Source organism: Saimiri boliviensis, chromosome 5 (assembly GCF_048565385.1).
Source record: "Saimiri boliviensis isolate mSaiBol1 chromosome 5, mSaiBol1.pri, whole genome shotgun sequence".
In the NCBI taxonomy this organism is placed as follows: domain Eukaryota; kingdom Metazoa; phylum Chordata; class Mammalia; order Primates; family Cebidae; genus Saimiri; species Saimiri boliviensis.
In genome coordinates, this window is record NC_133453.1 from 9,329,651 (window position 1) to 9,352,505 (window position 22,855).

At 44.2% G+C, this 22,855-nt stretch overlaps 1 protein-coding gene across 5 annotated transcripts in view; it reads right to left on the reverse strand.

The window, feature by feature from the left end:
* The window catches only part of DIS3L2 (DIS3 like 3'-5' exoribonuclease 2), a 388,020-nt gene that overhangs the window by 81,237 nt on the left and 283,928 nt on the right, over positions 1–22,855 (reverse strand). For all 5 annotated transcript variants that reach the window (XR_012517592.1, XM_003936718.4, XM_074398855.1 and 2 more), the window contains exons 11-12: positions 22,212–22,324; positions 10,729–10,836 (exon numbers count right to left, since the gene is read on the reverse strand). Coding sequence is in view for 4 of the 5 variants with exons in the window: in XM_003936718.4 (XP_003936767.1) it covers positions 10,729–10,836; positions 22,212–22,324 (221 nt within the window). In the remaining variant the exon portion in view is untranslated. The remainder of the gene's footprint in view (positions 1–10,728; positions 10,837–22,211; positions 22,325–22,855) is intronic.

Below are 22,855 nucleotides of genomic sequence, written 5' to 3' on the forward strand. Positions count from 1 at the left end.
CTCACAAAAACAGCGGCCCATCCTTCCTTTAAAGAAGCCCAGCACAACCACCTTACAGTGTTTACTAACTTTGGGGCCCACATCTTCAGATTTAAATCAAACCTCTACTAATAAACATCAGAATGCAGGAGAAAAGCTGATTACAGATAATTTTCAGCTCTTTGTGTGACAATCTTATAAATGACAAATATCTTGTTTTATTTCTTGAAAATATTTTACTTTGAATTCTTATTTTAATCCTGAAGATGCACAGCAAAATCTGTGTTCACAATTAATTCTGCTTTACTTTGAAGTGACCTTAGGTGAACCATCTAACTGTCCAGTGCCTTCACTGGGGAACTGAGACTGGAGGGACAGAAAACACAGCAGAGGTCTTCCAAAGGCTCCCTTGTCCCAGTGTTGTCACCACTGGCCTGAAATAAAACAGCTCTGCTCCACCTCTGGTCATGACTACAGATGGGTCTTCTGGGAACCTTTCTATTATTCTCAGAAACAGTGTTTGAAGCAATCATATTTCACTTCGAGCTGCTTGGGCAAAGTCTCCACTGAGGATAAAACCCAATACCCAAACACTGTTTCTTTACCACTAAGCAAAGCCCCAACTTACATTATCATACTCATGAGCCTTGGCTCTCTGAGCTTGCTGCATATACTGTGGTAACCCAGGAAGAGCAAAGCATTTTATTTTTCAAGTTGTAGGATTCCCAGGAAGGGAAAGGCATGAAACTCTGGAGGTGTTGTCATGGGGGAGGGCGCTGGGCAGTGGGGAAGAGTGGGTGCAGCTTCCAGAGAAAGCTGTGTCAGGTGCTGCTCCCCTCCCTGGACGTGGCTGAGGAGCGCTGAGAAGGCTGCCGCGGATAAAAATGCTGGCCAAGGGGATTCCATGTTAATGGAGCAGACAAAGCTAGCACAGAACTGTGAAAGTAGATATACACATCACTGAAGTTATTGCTAAGCATTTTGGGTACATGGCACCGTAATATGGAGAAAACACATGAGGAATGAGCCCTGCTTACAAGGACCTCAAAATCTAACAGGACAACAGAACTGTGTACTGATAGCTCTAAAGTACACAGAAAGATGACGGGTGCTGTAGGGGTGGAGAGCTGGGAAAACGCATGCTGACAGGGAGGATGGAGTCCCATAACCGTAGCCCAGCCCCCTCTCTCTCAAACTTCAGCTGCCACCCCATCTCCACTCTCTGCAGGGTGGGAGAGCTGTGGTCCTCCTATTGGGAGCTCATCCCCAACCTGGGGTTGGGTCCTAACTCTCCCAGAATCTTCCTGACCAGGCTCCAAATATCTGTTTCTTCTTCCTATCTCTTTTACTATTTGCCTTCCTACTTGGCTTACAAACATACTCCAACATCTCTATTAAAAAAAAAAAATCAGAAAATATTTTTTACCTTTCTATTAGAGTGGGAATATGTGTTCACTGCAGAAAACGTCAAAAATAAAGGTGGAAAGGCCGGGAGCGGGGGTCATATCTGTAATCCCAGCACTCTAGGAGGCTGAGGCAGGTGGATCACCTGAGGTTGGGAGTTCAAGACTAGCCCGGCCAAGATGGTGAAACCCCATCTCTATTAAAAATACAAAAATTAGCTGGGCATGGTGGCGGGTGCTTATAATCCCAGCTACTCAGGAGGCTGAGGCAGAGAATTGCTTGAACCTGGTAGGCAGAGGCTGCAGTGAGTCGAGATCGCTCCACTGCACTCCAGCCTGGACAACAGAGTGAGACTCCACCTAAAAAAAAAAAAAGGTGGAAAAAGAAGGAGAAAAATATCTCCTATAAATCCACCATACGGAGATAACTATTATTTCTATTCTGGTACATATTTAATTTCTGTACCTTCAATACTTTGTACACTGTCTGAACAAAGCAAATATCCAATAATATTTACCAAATGAATGACTGACTCATGACAGTCTCATGGGGGAAATGGCATTCTGGCTGGATCTCAAGGGCTGAGTAGGAATCTGACTGGTAGAGCTGAGGGGAAGAAAGCAAACGTAATGTCCTAAGCATGGCAACTCCAGATTAGGCCAAACCAACCCTTCAGTGGCAAGAGGGAAGGCTGAGAGGCCTGGAGGGCAGGTGGTAGATGGCCACACCATGGGGGTGATTTGGTGGAGGTCTTTGAATGTCCTTTGCCAGAGACTGGACTTTTGTGGCTAGTTGTGACCTAGTGTCAGAGGATGCTGAGTAATAGTGTAAGAGGACCAGATTCAGCTTCTAGAACATCATCTAACACTACTGGGGACGCAGAATACATTAGGGTGCAGGGAAGATGGCAAGAACTTGAACCAGGATGGTGGCTGTAGTAACAGAAAAATGAAGACTGATTAGGGACACTTTGCGAAGCTCACACTGTTAGCACTTGGAACTGCCTGCATGTGGCAAACGTGAAACAGGCTAGCAACTTCGAGTCTGAGTGGCTCGGTGGATGCTGACGCTGCTGATCTAGAGAACACAGAGCTTAGACTTGGGTTGGAACAGGAGCATTTTTACTGCATGAAAAGAAGGGAAAGGATGCGGCAAGGCAGAGAGGAATTTTGATGTAGAAAGGGGGACTTCAGCAGATGAAGCTGGCTGGCCTCTCTGGTTTCCAAGAAGAAGAAATGAAACGTACTTGGGAGAATGATGGGTCTTAAAGGAAAGAGGAGTGGAAGGCAAAGTTGAGGTTGGAACCCAAGAAAAAGGCTTGGAACCTTAGTAACAAATAAAAGGATTCCCAAGTAGCACTGAAGGTTCAGCTGAGAAAGTCTGAACTTGTACACACCATAGTTCCACAATGTCCAATTCTCAGAGTGTAGTGAGTTAGGCAGGTAGGAAAAGATCTGCTCAGCTACAAGGAATGGGCAGAGTCTTGAAGGATATGAGAAGATGGCAGGTGGGAAAACTCAATTTCGACTGTTGTCAGGTCCCTGGAGCTGGGGATGGGTCCTGCAGCACAGCAGAGAGCTCAGTTACACATAAACGGCAGCTTCTCTCCGGTGAGCAGCGATGCTCCAGGACACGAGAAGAGAGGCTGGTCACAAAAAGACTCAAGTTCATGCATTTCGAGCACAGAAGACAGGCAGAAAAGAACAAGAAAAAATTACCATTGTATGGACTTTTATCTTTCATTCTGAATGAGAGACTGGAAAATTTCAATGGAGAGACAAGACCTAACTAAGATTCGGAAGGATCACTCTGACAGCTGAATATAGAGGAGATGACATGAGGCAGGAGAAGAGGCTGCAAGAACAGTCAGGAGGCCACTGTTCATCAAGGTGAGAGAGAATAGCTTGGACCCACGTATCAGTGGCAGTAGTTAAGGAAGGGGCAGATTCTGGAGACATTCAGAAGGCAAAGCTGCGATGATTCACTGGCAGACTGGATGCAGATGCAGCATGAGAGAAAGACCAAAGTCAATGACCCCGTGGTTTTTGATCTAAGTAAATGGCTGAAACAGGCAATGTCTGGAGTACACTCTGAGTCCTGACTAATCCTGTAGAGCATACAGCAGGGATGTCACAGGAGATACAAACTGAGGACAGCTAATAAATTGTGAGGCCCTTTTTTTATTATTGGGATCTTTGGCCCTAAGATTCTAAGGTCTAAGGACTTAGTTACTAGTCAGAGAATAAGGCTCTCACAACCAACATGTGAGAAATATACTAAAAATACATTATTCAGTGTTTATTGACCTAAAAACCTAAGCACTAGCTTAATGAATGCATACATGTCCAAGATTTTCTTGTGAGTTTTAAAAAAAATCTAGTGGGCATTAAGAAAACGTTGGAATAGTCTTTCTATAGATGACTATGCCTGCTCCAGAAAGTAAGCCATTCCAATAGACTAAGGAAAAATACACAGCTTTCTCTGCTTCAGCTTCAGATGAGACTGGTGGCTACCCAGCAGCTGTGGCACGATGCTGTTAGCCCTGCTCTGGCTCCTTCTAAGTTCAAGACTTTACACCAAGAGAAGTCACCATTGCATGCAAAAGCAGCCTCAGACTTTGGCCACACAGGCTTCAGAGACCCTCCTCTTTATCACTGAGTTCTTGAGGCAGGGCTACCCCTTGCCTGGTGGCCTTCTCTGGCTCCCTGACCCTCCCATCTGGTTCTGAACTTTGTTCCCCCTGCCCTTGCTAAACTCAAGCTTTCCTTGCCAGTGTCTTGAAGAAGCACCATCCCTTGGATGTGAGTCGGGAATCTGACCTCTCATTTCATGCCTCTTGACTGTGGGTAAGAGATACTCATCCCCAGGACTAACCAACCAGGTCTACCTCTCATGTGGCCACTTGGTCTGGGTAGGGTGTTTGGATAATCACAGTACAAGGAGTGTGGTTAGTGGGCTTTGCCCTACAACCCTGTCTCTAGTCCAAACTCTCATACTTCCGATCTGGCTTGGCTTGCACTGAGGCCCACAGCTCCTCCTGGATCCTGTGCCTACTTCACACCTGCTCTCTAGTCCCTAATGCCAGTGGCCTGGGCACCAGACACTACCTCCAACAGAAACCCCAGAGGTCAACTGAGTTACAGAGTTTGCCACTTTCTAGTGCTTCTTTTATGATCCTCATATTTTAGAAGCACATTAGATTGGGCAGCTTTTTATTTCTTGGGTCTGACTTTGGCAGGCATAACTCAGACTCAAAAGTTCTTTTCTGTTGACTCAAGTTAGCTTTCTTCTACGGGCTTTTAATTTTCTATTTAGTTAAACTTTCACAAAAATAAGCATTTATAAAAATATAAAAGTTACACGTTTTCAAAAAACATTAGAAAATACAAAAAGTAGAAAAAATTACTCACAGTTTTACTACCCAAACATAACTGCTATTGGCATTCTATTTTATTTCTTACTGGTCTTTTTCCATTCATTTTTCCCCCATGCATGCTCCCACTACCATCAAAATATGACTGCTGGTATACTGTCCTCACAATTCCTTCTTTGTTTTCAGATAGCATTTGCCTCTTAAATCTTAAAAAAAAAAAAAAATTAAAGTGGTCTTTTTTTTAACCCGATATTTAAGAGTCATAAAAACCAAATATAGGCCGGGTGCAGTGGCTCATGCCTGTAATCCCAGCACTTTGGAAGGCCGAGGCGGGTGGACCACTAGGTCAAGAGATCGAGACCATCCTGGTCAACATGGTGAAACCCCGTCTCTACTAAAAATACAAAAAATTAGCTGGGCATGGTGGCACGTGCCTGTAATCCTAGCTACTCAGGAGGCTGAGGCAGGAGAATTGCCTGAACCCAGGAGGCAGAGGTTGCGGTGAGCCGAGATCGCGCCATTGCACTCCAGCCTGGGTAACAAGAGCAAAACTCCGTCTCCAAAAAAAAAAAACAAATATAACGTGTATAACTTGTTTTGATCCCAATTCAGGCAAATCTCTCGGAGAAAGCAAGGAAATATATTATGGACTGGGTTTAGAATGACACCAAGATATCAGTAGTCACTGTTAGGTGTGCTAATGGCATTGTGGTATATAAGAAAACGTCCAAAATTTTTACAGCTTCATACTGAAATATGTATGAGTGAAATGACATGCCTGTGGTTTGTTTTAAAATACTTTAACAATAAAAAGAAGTCTTGATAGTAGTTGAATCTGGGAGGTGGGGAGGATGGATTTATTGTGCCATTTACTTTCATGTATGTTTGAAATTTTTTACAATAAAAATATTGAAGTATACATAGTTCAGTCAAGTAGTTTTAAAGGCTTGTTATAAAAAACAACTGCTCTCTGTCTCTCTCTGTCACTTCCCAAGAGTAACTACTTTTACCACTTTAAAAAGCGTATTTGGGTATTAACTTCTATATAAACTGCCTGCTACTTCTTGATTTTATTTTAGGCATCATTTGCAAACTTTTCACTACAGAAGATAATTTATTTTCCTTCCATATACACTGCCTCCCCCACCATGCCCACATGACCATTCAAGTCCTTAATCCTCCTAATACACGACAACGATCAGAATTCACTTGATCAATCTACTATTACGGTTATAGAAAAACTGTTACTTTTCTACATAACTTTATATTCTCACTGTAATTAATAACTGTCTTTTTATTTGCTTGATTTTTCTGTGTACTATGTACATTAATCTACCCCAAACTTTCCACCAACCATCTATTTGGTTCTCAAGGTATAGTCCATGTATCCCTAGGGATCCCTGAGACCCTTCCAGAGGTCCAGGGGGTCAAAACTATTTTCTTAATAATACTAAGGCAGTGTTATATGTCCTTTCCACATGCTGACATTTACACTGGTGGCACAAAGACCCTCAGGGGTAAAGCTGCTGCCTTGGTGCAAAGCCAGCAATGGCACCCAGCGCACCTGTGGCCACCACTCTTCAGCACCGCATACTCATGTAAAACAAATGAAGATTCTGGACAGAGCAGTAAAAATTATTAATTTTATGATGTCTCAACCCTTGATTGTCTTTTTCACTTTTGTTGCATGTAGAAGTAGGCTGGTGGTCTTGAGGAAAAGCATTTACATAACTGAGTCGTGAAGTGAACTATTGCTCATTTTATGGAACGTTGCTTTTATTGAAGGAACAACTGACACACAAACTATAGTTATTTAGACTTGGGTATTTGGGGGAGAGTGAGAGAGCACAGTCTCCGGTGTCTCTTCTTTTTTTTCTTTTTTCTTTTTTTTTTTTTTTTTTTTATCTTATCTACATGAGGTCTCACCATGTTTCCCAATCAGTGAAATCCTCCTGTCTCAGCCTCCCAAAGTGCTGGGATTATAAGCATGAGCCACTGTGCCCAGCCCCCATTTTGTTTTTTGACACAGAGTCTCACTCCCATTGCCCAGGCTGGAGTGCAGTGGTGTGATCATGGCTCACTGCAGCCTCAATTTCCCAGGCTCAGGTGATCTTCCCACCTGAGCTTCCCCAGTAGCTGGGACTACAGGCGCACACCACACCTGGCTACCTTTTGTATTTTTAGTAGAGACAGGGTTTCAATATGTGCCCAGGCTGATCTTGAATTCCAGGGCTTAAGCAACCTGCCCGCATCAGCCTCCCAAAGTGCTGGGACTACAGGCATGGGCCACTGTGCCTGTAACTAACTTTGAGAAACTATTTATTAGAGTTTGGTGTAGTACAAAAATGAATATCCACAATTATCTGAAAAAGTTATTAAAATGCTCCTTTCTTTTCCAGCTACATATGTACTTATCAACCAAAACAACTGATTCCAACAGACAGAATGTAGAAATTCATGAGAGGATCCGGCTTAGCGTCTTCTTTTTTTTTTTTCAGACAGAGTTTCACTCTTGTTGTCCAGGCTGGAGTGCAATGGTGAGATCTTAGCTCACTGCAACCTCCATCTCCCGGATTCAAGCAAGTCTCTTGCCTCACTCTCCCGAGTAGCTGGGATTACAGGCACCTGCCACCAAACCTGGCTAACTTTTTGTATTTTTAGTAGAGACAGGGTTTCACCATGTTGGCCAGGCTGGTCTTGAACTCCTGACCTCAAGTGACTGACCTCCCAAAGTGCTAGGATTACAGGCATGAGCCACTGTGCCTGGCACTTAGCATCTTCAAGACAGACCTGGAGGACAGTGTAGTAGCTGCAACAAGGATCCTGACTGGCCCTTTACAGGAAAAGTCTGCCGGCCCCAATCTAAGTGATTCCTTCACTTCTTTCCAGTATTAGATTATTTGTTTCCTGGGTCCCACATCTTCCTCTTTCTTGATTTACTCCTCCTTCATTTTGGTGAAGTACATCCCCTGGTGGCTTTCTGAGAAAGGGTAAGTGAGATGTACATTTTTGTTGAGGCCTTGTATGTCTAAAGATATCCTTTCCTACCCTTGCCCTTTATTAGTAGATTGTTGGGTACAGAATTTTGGCATGAAGATCACAGTCCTTCAGAAATTAGGGTTCTGGTAGAAAAGTCTGAAGTTACGGTGATTTCCAATTTATCGTATGTCTTTTCTTTGTCCACAGTGTTCTGAAATTTTATGATGATGTGTCTCCACCCCTGTGCTAGGCAGTGTGCCCTTTCAATATGGAAAATCATATCTTCCAGGAATGGGGCATTTCCTAGAATTATTTTGTTGATCATTTCTTTTCCTCTGTTTACTTTGTTCTCTATTTCTGGAATACTCATTGAAGAGACAGTGTATATCTTGGACTAGTCCTCTAATTTTTTGTCTTTCCTATCTCAGGATGCTCATCAATTGCTATAGCTGCAGTATAACCCAAAACAACCATTATACCACCCAAATAAATTAAAACTCCTCAACTTTGTCTTTCAATAGGAATCTTGAATCTTCTTTAATTATTCTAACCTGTTTTTAATTCTAAAGAGCGCTTTTCTTTTCCCCCTCCAAATGTTTCTTTTTTTTTTTTTTTTTTTTTTTTTTGAGACGGAGTTTCGCTCTTGTTACCCAGGCTGGAGTGCAATGGCGCGATCTCGGCTCACCGCAACCTCCGCCTCCTGGGTTCAGGCAATTCTCCTGCCTCAGCCTCCTCAGTAGCTGGGATTACAGGCACGAGCCACCATGCCCAGCTAATTTTTTTTGTATTTTTAGTAGAGACGGGGTTTCACCATGTTGACCAGGTTGGTCTCGATCTCTCGACCTTGTGATCCACCCGCCTCGGCCTCCCAAAGTGCTGGGATTACAGGCTTGAGCCACCGTGCCCGGCCAAATGTTTCTTTTTTAAAGTATCGAGATTTTGCGATACTGCTACTTTCTTTTTTAAAAAATTCCCTAAAGATATAAGTGATCATTTCTTTTCCCTGCTAGCATGTTTTGTTCTAGTTACCTTTTCTGTTTGTTTCCTTTTTTCCTGTTTGTTTGAACTCCAGTTGAATTACACATACGCTTACGAGCCCCCGGGCTAAGCGTAAACTCTGGACAGGGTTTCATCAAAGTAAAATAAAGCTATTGTTGAATCAAAGCATTGGTAATAGCTTCCCTATTCCATATTAGAATCCTCCCTCTGGGCTGTCTCTTCATACATGGAAGTGAAATCCTAAAAAGCTCTGATTGTGTGGGTGAAGCTTATTACCTGTAAGCTTCACTGCAGGGAGAAACAGCTGGGCTGTTGATTGTGTTGATTGGGAAACTCTTAAGGTTAGTATCTTTATGTTTTTATTTATTTATTTTTTTTGGCAGTCATCTTCGACTAATATCTTATGTTTTTATTCCTCACTATTCAGATTCCTCAGAGATTTTCCCAAGTCTCAACTCATAGATATAGGCCTGGCGACCAGAATTTTCGGGCTGGCGGCAAAAAGCAAGCTGACACTCTTAATATTCAGTATGCTAACATTCACTCAACCTCCCCTAAATGTGTTCTCTAGACAGGGTAAAGTAAGAGGTGTCTGAACTAGAGGATATCAAACACCACCACCAAGCATATTTGATGTCCTCTAGTTCAGACACCTCTTACTTTACCCTGTCTAGAGAACACATTTCTGATCTTCTGCTAAGTTATAGGAGGGGCAATTTTTAAAAATAAATTTTCAATACTGTTGTTACCCTCATTTTCCCCCACCCCTCCCCCACCTTCTAGAATTATCTGGTACTGTCAATTTCTGAATTGTTTAGGGTTCTGCTGCATAAACTGGGTTGTTTCTTGGCTTTCTCTATTGCTGGCTCAGGATTCAGCTTTCTCAGGACTGCTAAGTCAGTTACCACTCATCCATCTGCTACTCAGCTTCCAAAATTTTGTTGCTGTTGTCTCCTCTCCCACTCTCTTTGTTCTTGTGGGTTTATGTCTTTTTAAAAAATCCCTTTACTGTTGTTTTAGTGAGGTTTTGGGAGGGAATGAAAGTAAATGTGGGTATTTGATCCTCTATCTTTATTTGGAACCTCTTTATAATTAAGTATCTTTTTTTACTTCCATTTAAATATTACAGTATAAACACTTCCCATGTTCTTCCATGGTCTCTGTCAATAGCTTTAATAACTGCATATATTCCATTGAGAATGCACCAGAGCTTACCTAATCATGACCCTATTTCTGAATATTTAGAGTTGTTTTGGATGCAGGGAGGGGTCTAGTTTCTCTTTCATGTATCTCTCTCCCGTCGTTCCCTATAGGCACATCCCGACGACAGGCATAGACGTATTTTTCCCTATGCCTAGGAACTCCCGCTGACATCCTTCTCTGTTCTTGGTCTGTGGTTTCACCACCTTGTACCTTGATATGGCATTACTTTGCTCATTCATCTTCACAGCTCCAATCATCCTGCATGACGATGCAGTGCTGACCTTTCTAAAACCATCTTTCTCATGACACTTCAGAGGAACCCTAACACCTACAATTCATTTGTGAGTGGCAATTGTGATTCTCCAGTTGGATTTCACCCCACCTATGTAAAGTCTTTTCACTTTACCTAACATCTTCCTCCATATAGGTTCTGCTCTCCTAACTACTGGCTGAGCTGCCCCTCCTGCCTTGCCAAGCTTCATTCAATCCCACTTACACCCTGTCTCCTGAATAAGCCTCCCCAGCATCACTCTGCTTACTCAGTTTCTTCCTCCATGATAGCAGACATGAAGTATGTGCAAAGTGCTTAGGGTCAGTCTTGCCTTCTAAGTGAGGCTGATGGCTCTTCCGAGGCAAGGACTCTGACATTTCTTTTCTATTATGGCTGTTCCATATCTCCCTTGTCCTACCACCATGGCACCCCAGCCAGTGCCAGGCACATGGTGAGTGCTTCCCATGACTCATGGGATGAAACAGAGGTAAGTGGAGAAAGAAAACGTGTAAGTTGTTACCTTGCCCCCTGGAGTCAGTGTCCAGATCACAGAGAAGGTCAGCTTGTCAGACATGGGGTTGAGACTGCACAGCTCCTCACACAGCAGCCTGGGAAGCATGGGGACCACCTGTAAACAGAGTACAGGCCCGTGAGCACCTTTCTCCAACCCACTTAGGAGAAGCCCAGAGGGCAGAGTTTTGGTGAACAGCTTCAGCTTTTCCTGAGCAAGCTGAAGATGGAGGTGACTCTGTGCTCAAAGACACTGCAGAAAGTCCACACTATCATATACTTTTCCATGTGTCTCTAGAATCAAATGGAAATGTGAGCTGGGAGAGTGAGGAGAACTGGTAGAGGAAGGCAAAAGTACCCTGCAAGCAATGGAAAATAGCTACACTATATTATCTACTAAACCTGATGCTCCAGACTCAAGAAGTACTTGTGCTTTGGGACATAAACACTCCAGCTGAATTATACATATACTTAAGAGCCCAAGGGCTGAGTGTAAACTCTGGACAGGGTTTCATCAAAGTAAAGCAAGCTATTGTTATTGTTGAATCAATGTTTTAGTAATTAATATACCACAATTTACCAAATTACATATTGGAATATTGAGAGAATACTTTAATAAAACATCACTAGAATGATAAAACTGAAAGGGTCATACATCTAGGTTTCCTAGATAAACATTGTGATCAACTAGTTATCCATTTTCCCATTTTTTAAGCCTAAATGATTTCTTCTCCTTATTGATCTGTCTATTCCATAATAATGAGTCAACGGTATACACTAATTAAAAACTGTTTCTCAGCTTACTTTCAAATGATGACTTGCAGTTGTCTAAAAATATTCCTTGTTTTTCTACTATTCCAAAGATGAAGTGCATATCTCTACCTGTATCTCCTGAAGATACTTCAAAATCTCTCTCCCATCTACTCTTGTCTGTTCCTTTTCCCATATTTTTCTTGATTTGTGGCAGGAACATCCACCCCACCTCTCTAACTAAAACCTTGAGCAGAACTAGCCATTTACTCAACATATTTCCTATGGCCCACTTTGGTTTGCAGTGTTGAGCATGGATAATACTGTAACTCCCATGCTAGGTAATTTAGAAGTGATAGGCAAAGGGCAGCCATGCTGCAGATGAGGTACATTTAGCAAATTATGTTTCTTTACAGGCAGAAACAGAACAAATCCCAGTGCCTTCTTAGTCTGTGTGAAGTATCTGCAACTATATTCTGCTTTAGTACAGTAAGTATCTTTGGTATGTAATAGTAATCTAGAATTCATAGATTACTAGTCCCATAGGAACTGGGTATGGGACCATTCTGTACTACCTTTGCAACTTCTCTGTCAACTACAAGCATTCCAAAATAAAAGAGCTTATTAAAAAGAAAGCCACTGTGTTCATTAATTGGTGGTGTGTTACAAACTTAAGTATGAAATAAATGTACGCTAATTAGTGAAAACCAGATCTGTTTCTACATGTTGGAGTTTGGGGTTCAGATTTTATTTGCAAAATGGGCCTCACCACTTAAAAAAATACAGCAAGGTCCAAAGACCTTTTCACCAACTCAGTGACATGCAGACTCAGCAGCAGCATGGTACAGGAAAGAGAGCAAAGGCTTTGCTACCTGAGAGAGTTGGTGGCTAATCTTGGGCCCACCACTTCTTGTACAATTTGGGCAAGTTTGTAAAATTGTGAGTCTTGGTCTTCAAATTAGTAAAGTTTTGAGTCTTGGTCTTCTTATTGGCAGAACAATACTGAAGATGCTCAATAAAAGTCAGCTCACTGGCCAGCCCACAGTGTCCAAGGTGCTGTCCCCAGGCTCAGGCATCCCCTTCAGGCTTGTACCCTGGCCCTTTCCCAGGGCACTGGCAACATCAGTTGCACAGGCCTTCCCGCTGTGACCCCTTCACCTGCCTGTGTGCTGCTCCAGCTCTTCCCTGTGCTGGTCCCTCTTTCAAGAACACCTTTCTGGACATTTTACAGCTGGCAAATTCTTGCACATTCTTTCAGTTTCTGCTCATTTCTATTGCTAAAAGGTTTATCCAAAATCCCCCAGGCAGAGTGCATGCTGTGTTTTGTGCACCTCCCCTGTTCTTTCAAAGAGGATTTGGGGCTGTCCTACACAGTCAGCTACTTACTCCATTCTCCCTGCTCTTCCGCTGCGTTTACACACTGTCCTAATAGCTTCTTCAGGTGCCTCAAGTGCCACGGACAATGAATCCTCAGGAGCAATGGCCAGGCCTCACCCCTGTCTCTCCAGCACCTGATGTATGGTAGGCACTTCCAGTGTGCGGACGACTGACTGACTCTGTCCAGGAGATGGACCACCTCATTTTTCCTGCATTTACTGCATCACATAAACATTTTATAAAATACACTAGAGACTTCTATTTAAACATCTTGACCAAAAAAGTCAAGGCAACTAGTATTTTAAGTACAAGCTATGCTGCTTTGGCTACTACCTCCTAAAACTTATCAGCACACGCAGTGGCTGCACAGGCCATAAAAACTGTGTGGTGTCCTGTATCTTACACAGAAGACGCTTTATTATTCATACTGCAATGGTCAGATACCACACAATCTAAGTGCTCATGAAAAAGCTGAACATTAAAACTTTTTGTTTAGTATAATTATATTTAATTTTTAAGAAGCATTCCTTGAAAAAGATATTCACTAGGTCTTAAAGCAGAATTCAGATGAAATTCATAGAAAACCATCTTTATGTGCATACAGTTTTCTAAACAAATGGTTATTCCTCTGTGTTTCAAAGGAAAAGGAATTAAGAGGTTACAATCACATCTGTGGTTTGGCACATCATGGCCTCTCACAAATGGGGCCTGGTTCCTGCCAGGGTCACTGTGAACGTGCTCTCCCACAACCCCAGGCACAACAGGATCCCTGTGGAGGAGGTCTGGAAAGGAGAGGCAGGCAGCCCCTTCTGATCAGCTGCTTTCTGGAATCCAAGGCCCATTATGTCAGGCGGAGATGCGCCTGGACCATGGCGCAACAGTCCACGCACACAGGTCAGCTACGTGAGGCCTGCCACGGTTCCTGAGAGCCTTTGGGCCAAGAGGAAAAGTGTGGAACATCATGTCTGACTGGAAAAGAAAGGTCTCTTCAGGAGCTGAGAAACTCCTGGCTATCATTAGCACTGTGCAAATGTTCAAGCATTCCCTGAGCCCCTGATCCTTTTCCCCAGTCTTGTCCTCATTAACTTCACTACATAGTGTGAACCACATGGATAATTCCTTCGAGGTTCTTTATTTTCCTCACTTCTACTATCCCTGCTCCACAAAGCCCACAACTGATCTTATAATCGGCCTTTCCAACTTCTGCAAGTCCTTGCCGAGCAGTGATACAGACCTGGGCTGTGTAGAGGTGAGTTGCTAAGCTGTCTTAGTTCTTACCTCCATGAGGGTTGGCAGGCTGTTCACTTGTCTTTGTTAGTTCCTTCCCTACGCCCCTCAGATGAGGTCCCAAAATGTTATTACTCTCCTCAGACCTCCTACCTGACTGCCTTCTCAATCGTTCTCAGCAGAAAATCTCAACTCTTCTTCACAGAGAAAACAACTTGCAAGCAACTTTCCAGCTCTTTCCTTTCGCCAATTTCTCCCAGGCCCGCTCACTTTACATGTGTGCCCTGGTCTCCTGCGATCTCACAATGAGTGTCTTCCCTGTCCAAGGCCTGGCCCTCTGGCCTTGTGACTCCACATACCTCTGGACACCATGAACTAGATGTCTCATGAATATTTCAAACTCCACATGGAGAAGATAATGCCCTCTGGACACCATGAACTGGATGTCCCATGAATATTTCAAACTCCACATGGAGAAGACAAAGTTCAGCATTTCCCCTCTTCGCCTGTTCCCATGTCTACATTTCCCACCTCTGTTAACAGCAGCATTCTGCCCAAGTTAAATAAGCAAGGAAACAAATAACCACCCCTCCCTCAAAACCATCAAAGTCACAAACACCACACCCATGCCTCCCCATGCTCCTCACCCCTGCCCCCAGAATACAGCTGGGATTAACCTGTGATTTTTCACTCTCCTCTCTCTTCCGTCTACATCCAATCACGTCCCAAGCCTAGGTCTAACATTCTAACTCTTTCAAATGAGTCTTTTCCTCTCCTCCTTCCACTGTTCAAGTGTGGATATGTCTCTCTTCTTCTCTCAGGATAAAACCCAGTAACAATTCTGGAGTAGAAATTATTCTAGATAAGACTTATTTATTCTTCAGATTTCTGCATCTTCTTACTAATCTCCACTTAATGATAATCTGCAATTCCATTTATATTAGGCCACACTGCCTTTGCCTTCCCAATAGTTAAGGAGCTGAATTTAGTAAATGGACTTTTGCATGTCCTGTAAATGAAGGAGGGCCTAGAGGGTTCAACGGGGCCAAGAGGTTTTCAGAAAAGCCTCACCCCTCTATGTTCAGTGGCTAAGGTCACAGGTGCTCAAGAGCTCCCAAGGGGGAAGCTGGAGAAGGACCCTATTTCTGAGAAGACAGCAAAGGCAGCAGTGGGAAGCTGGCTTCTCTGTTTTCCCTGTCCTTTGTTTCTCCCTACTTCTTATGTGGTATTGCCAGAATTGGGAAGAAACTGCAATTTGGAGTCACTAAAATGCTGCTGGTTCAGAATCTCCATTTGGCACTAGGCTGAAGACATTTATTGTCCTAGTTTTCCTGGGGTCTAGTTAGACATTACCACATTGGTAAACTCTCATAAGATTTTGGGAGCAAAGATCTCTGTTTGTGTTGGAGTAGTTACTCAGTACCTCAAGAGCATGTGACTGGGGAAAGGGTCCTGGTACTGATGACAATTTTCCTGCCTCTGGCCTCACGAACCTTTAACCACACAGGTGCTAAGGTGATTTTCTATCTTGGTTGAAGGAGACCGTATCACTTCCCTACTTACCCTCAAAATCCGAGCACCTTCACCTGCCACTCCAGGCCTCTCTTTGTAACTTTATCCTTGGCTGTCTCTACAACTTACACCTCAGCAATTCCAAACTGCATACTGCTCCTTGAACGTTTCACGGTTTTTCTAGCCTCTGCCTAGAATGTCCTCCTTGCCTACTTTTGTCTATCTAGAAATTTTCTACTCAAAATGTGAAACACTGTTCAAAGCACAATTGGTCTGTGAAGCCTTCTTGGCCCTTGCAGAAGCTCCTCTCCCACTACCAGCCCAGGCAGATACAACCTCTCTCTCTTCTCTAACACCTCCTCACCTTTGGGGCATTTCTGTACCTGAAGACAGCCTGACACATTGCAGGTGTTTCCTACCATCCACCTCCTCTGACTTCCCCAGGGCAAGACCAGAATCTGTCTCATCTTTACATCCCTAGAACATGGCACACAGCTGGTACTCAATAAATCCAAGTGGATGAAGAATGATAAGTACTTCATGCAGCAGAAAAGGAAACGGGGCTTGAAGGATGCTAAGTCCTCTTAAGCATGCTTCACGGCCAGGACCAAAGTTGAGTCAGGGCAGAGCTTAAAAGCTGGCCATGGAGAAAAGGGACACTGATGGTAAGATGCTGACTTTCTAAGCATTCTGGACCAGGTCTGAGTAGAGAGAAATTGATCATTTGGGTAAAATACACCACTGCCCAAAGCAGCTGGGTGGGGGTACCAACAAGACTATAAAATCTTACATTAGCCTCAGAGAGCAGAAACATCTGCTAAAGCCACAGCGGGCAGGCTGGCCAAGTTCAGCAGCAGGTTAGCCAGGACAGCCCTGTGACCAACACAAAGGGCCACAGAGGGGAAGAATCAATCATTCAGGCAAGGAGGAGCAGGAAGGACTAGCAGTGATGTGGGAGCCAGATACCCACAAGCCAAGCCATAGGGGCTTCTCCACTACCTGGAGGGCTCGCAGGGCCTCTTCCATCCCTTTCAGCACAGGCCTTTGCTGGCTCCCCGCCCACAGTCCCTCACGCCCTCAGTGCCCATTGGCCATCACAGCCCATATCTGCAGTCTGAGAATTGGTAACTTTTCCCCTTTTCTCCAAGGACTTTGAGGTTTTAACAACAAGGTACACTCAGCTAGCTCCCCACTTACACACTGAAATAACTTAAAGGAGACAGATAATTCACTTGCCAGCCAACATCTCTGTTTAAAGAGTTTTCTTTTCCATATCAACACTTCCATGAATTCAGAATTTGATCAACTCTTTGCTACACAGTTTGACATTAACAAAACATCAACACTCTGAAAACCTGCTGGTGTCAGAAAGAAACATCTTAAAACTCTTTGGACTCTACATTAAGACAGGCTTCCAATCCCAATCTTTGATCTCTATTATAAAGCAGTACCAATAAAATATTGTAGAGATTTATGGGCGAACTTTCACTTGAGCTGTTTCACACCTAAAATAACATGAATGCTTGGGCCAACAGGCAGAAAATTTAGGTTTAGGTTTCAACTGTTTAGGTTTTCTTTTACTTTTAAAGCTTAATTTGCTTATTTCTAAATTACCTTAAATTTTGCAATTACATTATATTTAAATCCCAGAGAGGACATTTGAGAGGCATTAACTGAGTAAATGTGGTGTCCTTTTGAGAAGGACAGGGCAAAGTTCAGGTGGACAGCTGTCCCCTGTTCTAACAGAACCATCTTTTGTCAAAAAGTTTTTTTCTTATATTTGAATGGACACTACTTAAATTTATTTTTCCACTTAAGTATACCCTATTGTTAATAAAAATAACCAAATGCTTATACTGTGAGCAAAATCTCAACAAAAGAATTTCATTTTAAAAGTCAGTGAGATGGTATTTGGACCTGAGACCTGTTACACTGTATACTGTCCTATTCTATGAGTTAATCCCCCAATTAGAGTTTAGATAATGAGCTTAGATTGCAATTCTGGCATCAGTCACTTATAGATCTGAACGAAATCAGTGCCACATACCCTGTAGGTGGGAAACCAACTGGAACCCCAGACCCCCTTCCCCTGTGTGATGAAGCTGGGAGAAATGATTGTGCCAAGCGAGAAAGCAGAGAATCTGGAGGATGAAAACGCAGCTTTATCCAGCTTTTCAGAAGACCTTTATAGGCAAAGTAAAGTGAAAACGGCAGAAAAGTTCCTGGACACAGTCCTTTAAGAAACAAAAATGAGTAGGAAGAAAGGTCAGAGCAGCGGTTCAAAGGAATCAGAGCGCACAGCGGCTGCTGTCCAAGGTTGCGGGCCGGCGCCACTCGTGCCTGCCAAGCTGGAGGCAGTGCTGGGCAGCAGAGGCATGCGGGCCCTTCCTCCACCCAGCTCCCCACTTTCAAAACTCAGAAGCAGAGCCCCAACTCTGTCGTCCCACAGAGAAATTCTAGAACTGTGACAAACACAAAACAAAAGAAACAGAAAAGGAAACATGCTTAATTATTTAACCCAATTTGATTTTTTCATTTTCTGGTTTTGAAAAGTAATTCCTAGTTATAAAAGGAGGACGCAGCAGCTGGTACATGGCCGTGGCTTCATGGCCATGGGGGTCAGGGAGGGATGTGCTCGTGTGCTCATGAGGGATACTTGTGGGTCAGAAGTGTGTGCTGCATTCTCTTAAGCTGCCAATATCTGCCCAGAGCTTGGACACGGGTTTCACAGATATTGTGAGGGATGGGGGTCAAAGAGAAGTTCCAAAATACTGTATTTAGCCTTAAGCTAGCCACAAAGGTCAGGCAGGGATACAGTATGTTTGACACAATCAAATGCGTCAAACAGAATTCCCCCTACTCCAATGACGATACAGCTAGCTATTCTCACTAATTGCTCACTGAAGGTGCTGGGTCTTTCAGGGATCACTGTGCATAGAGATTACCTATTGCCCGTGACACAGTTACCTGGAACTGGGTTTTGATGATCACAGAGCTTCTGACTCAGAGTTTCCTGGCTCTGATCAACTCTGTCTTCCTCTCCATTCAGTGTTTTCATTTCTGGGATGGCAGAAAACATGTACATGGTGGTTCTGATCACCTAATGTGAATAGTAGGCAAAGCCGAACCTCTGAAGAAACCAGCTGTCCAATTCTCCTGGAACAGGTGGAGTTAGGGTTTGCTCCAATATTCTAGGTTGCAGTGATCCAGAGAGTACTGTCCTGGGGCAGGGGAGAGGAGGTGCCAGATCTTCCTAGGCGGGGCCTTCACATATTGAGGGCAGACATGGAAGATCACAGCTCTGGCTTTCCTCTGGGACAAGAGAGCCCATCTAGGCTAGCTCCCTTTGCAGCAGGAGCAAAGTGTCTCAGACAGGGTGATTTCTACCACGGGGTTAAAGACATCACTGTCAACTGTTAGGCTCAGCTACACTGGGGGATCTAAACTTGGGCCACAGGCAACAGTATCTTCAGCCCCTAGAGGATATGGCTGCATTCAAAGCCTAGACTAGTCGCTTCCCTTTTGAGAGGTTAGTTTTCAGGGTGGACAAGTTGAAAACATGAGAGGACCTCTAGGTAACATTTGGTAAATACCAGAAATCCTAGAAACTTTTGAGTTTTCCTAGATAGCTTTTGCTCCAGAAGTGCCAATGCCTTTGTGGGCATCAAGTAGGCACTTTGCTAGAAGTGTAGCCTAGAAATTCTAGAATGTACCTGGATTAGTCCATTCTCATGCTGCTATAAAGAACTGCCCGAGACTGGGTAATTTATAAAGAAAAGAGGTATAATTGACTCACAATTCCACAGGGCTGGGGAGGCCTCAGGAAACTTACAATCATGGTGGAAGGGGAAGCAAACACGCCCTTCTTCACGTGGCAAAAGGAAGAAGAAGTGCCGAGCAAAGGGGGAAAAGCCCTTATAAAACCATCACCTCTCATGAGAACTATCATGAAAACAGTATGGGGGTAATCACCCCCTGATTCAATTACCTCCCACTGGGTCCTTCTCACAACACATGGGGATTATAGGAACTATAATTCAAGATGAGATTTGGGTGGGTACACAGCCAAACCATATCAGCACCCTTCTTAAGGTTGGCATGATAACTATAGTGTACCGTGGTCCAGGATGATGTGTTAGGTCTTGGGATGCTGCAGGACCAGACAAGGTTGGGCTGGGGAAATAAATGATGATCCACTCATGTGACAACCTACCTGTCCAGGAGAGCTTCTGTGCTTTTCGTGCTTGTGTATGTCTGGAATATTCAAAGGACAAATGCCATTATGGATTATTGCACCTGGTAGAGTTATGTCTGGAAAACCACCTTCCAGGTATGGCTGAGGTGACAGGTATCCTAATCCTGTGCATCAGAGCACAAAGGGAGGCTTCTGTGGGAATCTTAGATGACAGCCATGTGAAAGCTGTGGTAGTTCTGAGAGAGAGGTGGGTTCCAAAGGAAAGATGGGGAGGCCAAGAAACAAGATGGGGAGGCCATGACAGAAGCTCATGTCTTTATCCTTACAGGGCCTTGGTTTCAGGGTTGAACAGAGCATCCCTACCAGAGCTGGGTGGACTTACAATCCTTGGGCTCCCAAGCCAATTCTCTCTTTGGAATCTGGGTACAGCTCCTCTATCTCTGTGTCTGAACACCCTCCTGTCCACGGGTATATTCACTGGGTATCCTGGGCAATGATGTGATGGGGAGGTAGTAGGTAGAAAGTGGTGCCACAGGCCATCCAGGAGGCAGAACTGACATGACATAGTCAGCGACACTATTCAGACCTCTAGCTGGGAAGAAAACAGAGCACAGGAGAACACTGGCTCTTATAAAGATGCACGGCCTCCTTTATACTGGCAGGATGAGACTAGGCCTCCCCTATGGCCAGAGCCAGGCATGATAAGAGTATGGGGTTGGCTTCACTGGGACCATAAGGTGGGGACATTTCCAGGGTAAGCAGTACATAGACCCCTAGTGGCCTGCCCTGACAGCATCTAGACAATACACCTACAAAAAGGCCAGTCCCTTCTTGGCAACAACAGGAAATAAGGGTTTAAGAGGTGAGAAGCACAAGCTCTCAAGTACTTTTTTGGAAAGATGTGAAGAAGGGAAGAGATACCAGAAAGAACTAAGAGAAGACGAATGCTGTCTCGCAGACATGCCTCAATGCTTGTGCTGAGATTTCTATGTTAATCCACCTTTCCAGGGTCTCTCCAGGTTCCCTATGCTGGTGGTTTCTTCAAACCTACAGGATGGTACCCCTCTAAATCATTCTTTGTAGGGCAGGTAGCCAGGTGTATTCCCCCAGGAGTTAGAGGGGCAGTAGTTAGAGTGCAGGGACCTATCAGGAAATCTACCTTCCTGCTGCTTGTTGGGACAGCTCAGAGCCTGGCTTTTCCTTCTGCCAGCTGTGTGAGCACACATGGGAGCTGCTGCCCAGATGAGGCAGCAGAAAGAGTATCCTTTCCCTGAGCAATGACATTTGGAAGTTCCCAGAATGGAGGAGGCTTGGCACCTGAGCTAGTTTCTTGTCCCTGAGAGATGAGGCCAGACAAAGGGTATCCAGCTCCCAGAGTGCCTTGGTGTGTGAGGGTGGATGGAGGGGATCTTCCTCTGACCTTAGGGCAGTCAGTGAGCAAATACCAGAATCAGGTCCTAGGGCATGGGCTTGGGAGGCAGGAAGGTTCAAGCTAGTATAGGTAGCAATCCCAGACTGGACAGCCGAATTTTAAAAACCTAGAAAGGAAGTGGAAGTCCAGATACAGCCAAAGAAGGAAGATGAGCAAATGAGCAGAGGATCAGAGGAAGGAAGGAAGAGAAAGAAACCTGGCAGAATTCCTGCACCACAGTGTGGAGGGCAGAACTCACTCACTTTGGTCTCTTATTCACCCTTGTCTCTAAGCCTACTGCAGTGTCCACCAGATAACTGGTGCTCAACATATTCTCGTTAAAGGAATGGATTCTCATGGTTACCTATTGGACATGCCAGGTACAGGTACACAGAATGGAGGGGATGTTTTGAGATGAATCTGTCCAATCCTTTCATTTCGTAGATGGGTCTAGGGAGGTCTGTAGACACTTAGTAACTAACCAGAAGTGGTGCCATCAGGATGAGAAGGAAAAGTTCAAACTCCTCCTCATCTCCCTTCACTTTTCCATCTCGGAGACTTCCATAGCTATTTTGTAACGGGCAGGTCAGGACCAGACTGGCTTCCCCGCCTTTAGAACAGGGGTTGAAAACAATTCCTTAAAGGGCCTGCATTAATAGGAAATTGTCATGCCACTCTGCTGAAGTAGTGTGAAAGCAGCCACAGTATATGAACAAATGCATGTGGCTGAGTTCCAATAAAACCTCACAAAAACTAGTGGCTGGTGTGGGCTGAGTTTGCCAAGCCCTGCTTTAGAACAATCAGTTGAAAGCAGGTATTTTGCCTCCTTTCTTTCTGAAACTGAGTATTTGTCAGTTACTTATGTGGCAGAGCCATTCTGGGATAAGGCCTCAGATGAACACTTGTGTCTTTCTTTGGCTCCTCTTTCAGGAGAACATGCAATAACAGAGAGCACACACTTTTCCAGGGAAAGAAACAAATAAACACAGGAAGAAAAAAGAAACTAGAAATGGATTTTTACCTTTTGAACCAGGTAGACACTTGTGGCCCTCTCAGCAGCCACTTTATCCAGATCGGATCCCTCTGGAACAAAGTAACTCACGTCGGCAATGTGAACTCCCACTTCAAAGTTGCCTGTAAATGCATGAGAAGGACTATCAGGCTAGCATGGAAGGCCACAGCATTCCCTCCCAGGAGTCCTTTCCTAGAATGTATGTCACTCCCAGAGGCCACAGGACCTGCAGTGTAGGCTGCCATGTTTTGCTTGCTTCCTTCTTTGGCCACTTACCCCTGTGACCCACACTACTGTCACTTTCCCCATTGTACAGCAAAAGACGATGAAATTGTTCTTGTGAATAAACAAGATTAACCACTTTCACAAGATGTTACCCAATTCTAAAGGCTTCTTATCTTTGAGTAAATGTAAGAAGATATGGCTCATTGTCAATGATGAACAATTTAGGTCACTAGAAGTGAATTAATCCCCAAATCCTGCAGAGGCAGCCTCTGAAAGCTCTGCCCTTCTTTCCCATTGGCCATTGCCCTATTCACCCCACACCTGGCTGCCCTACCTTGCCTCTGTGCCTCCCCATCAGGGCCTCCACATTTTTCTGTGATCTTTCTAAATGTGGGTCTGGTAAAGGGACTCTTAGCCTGTTATTCATG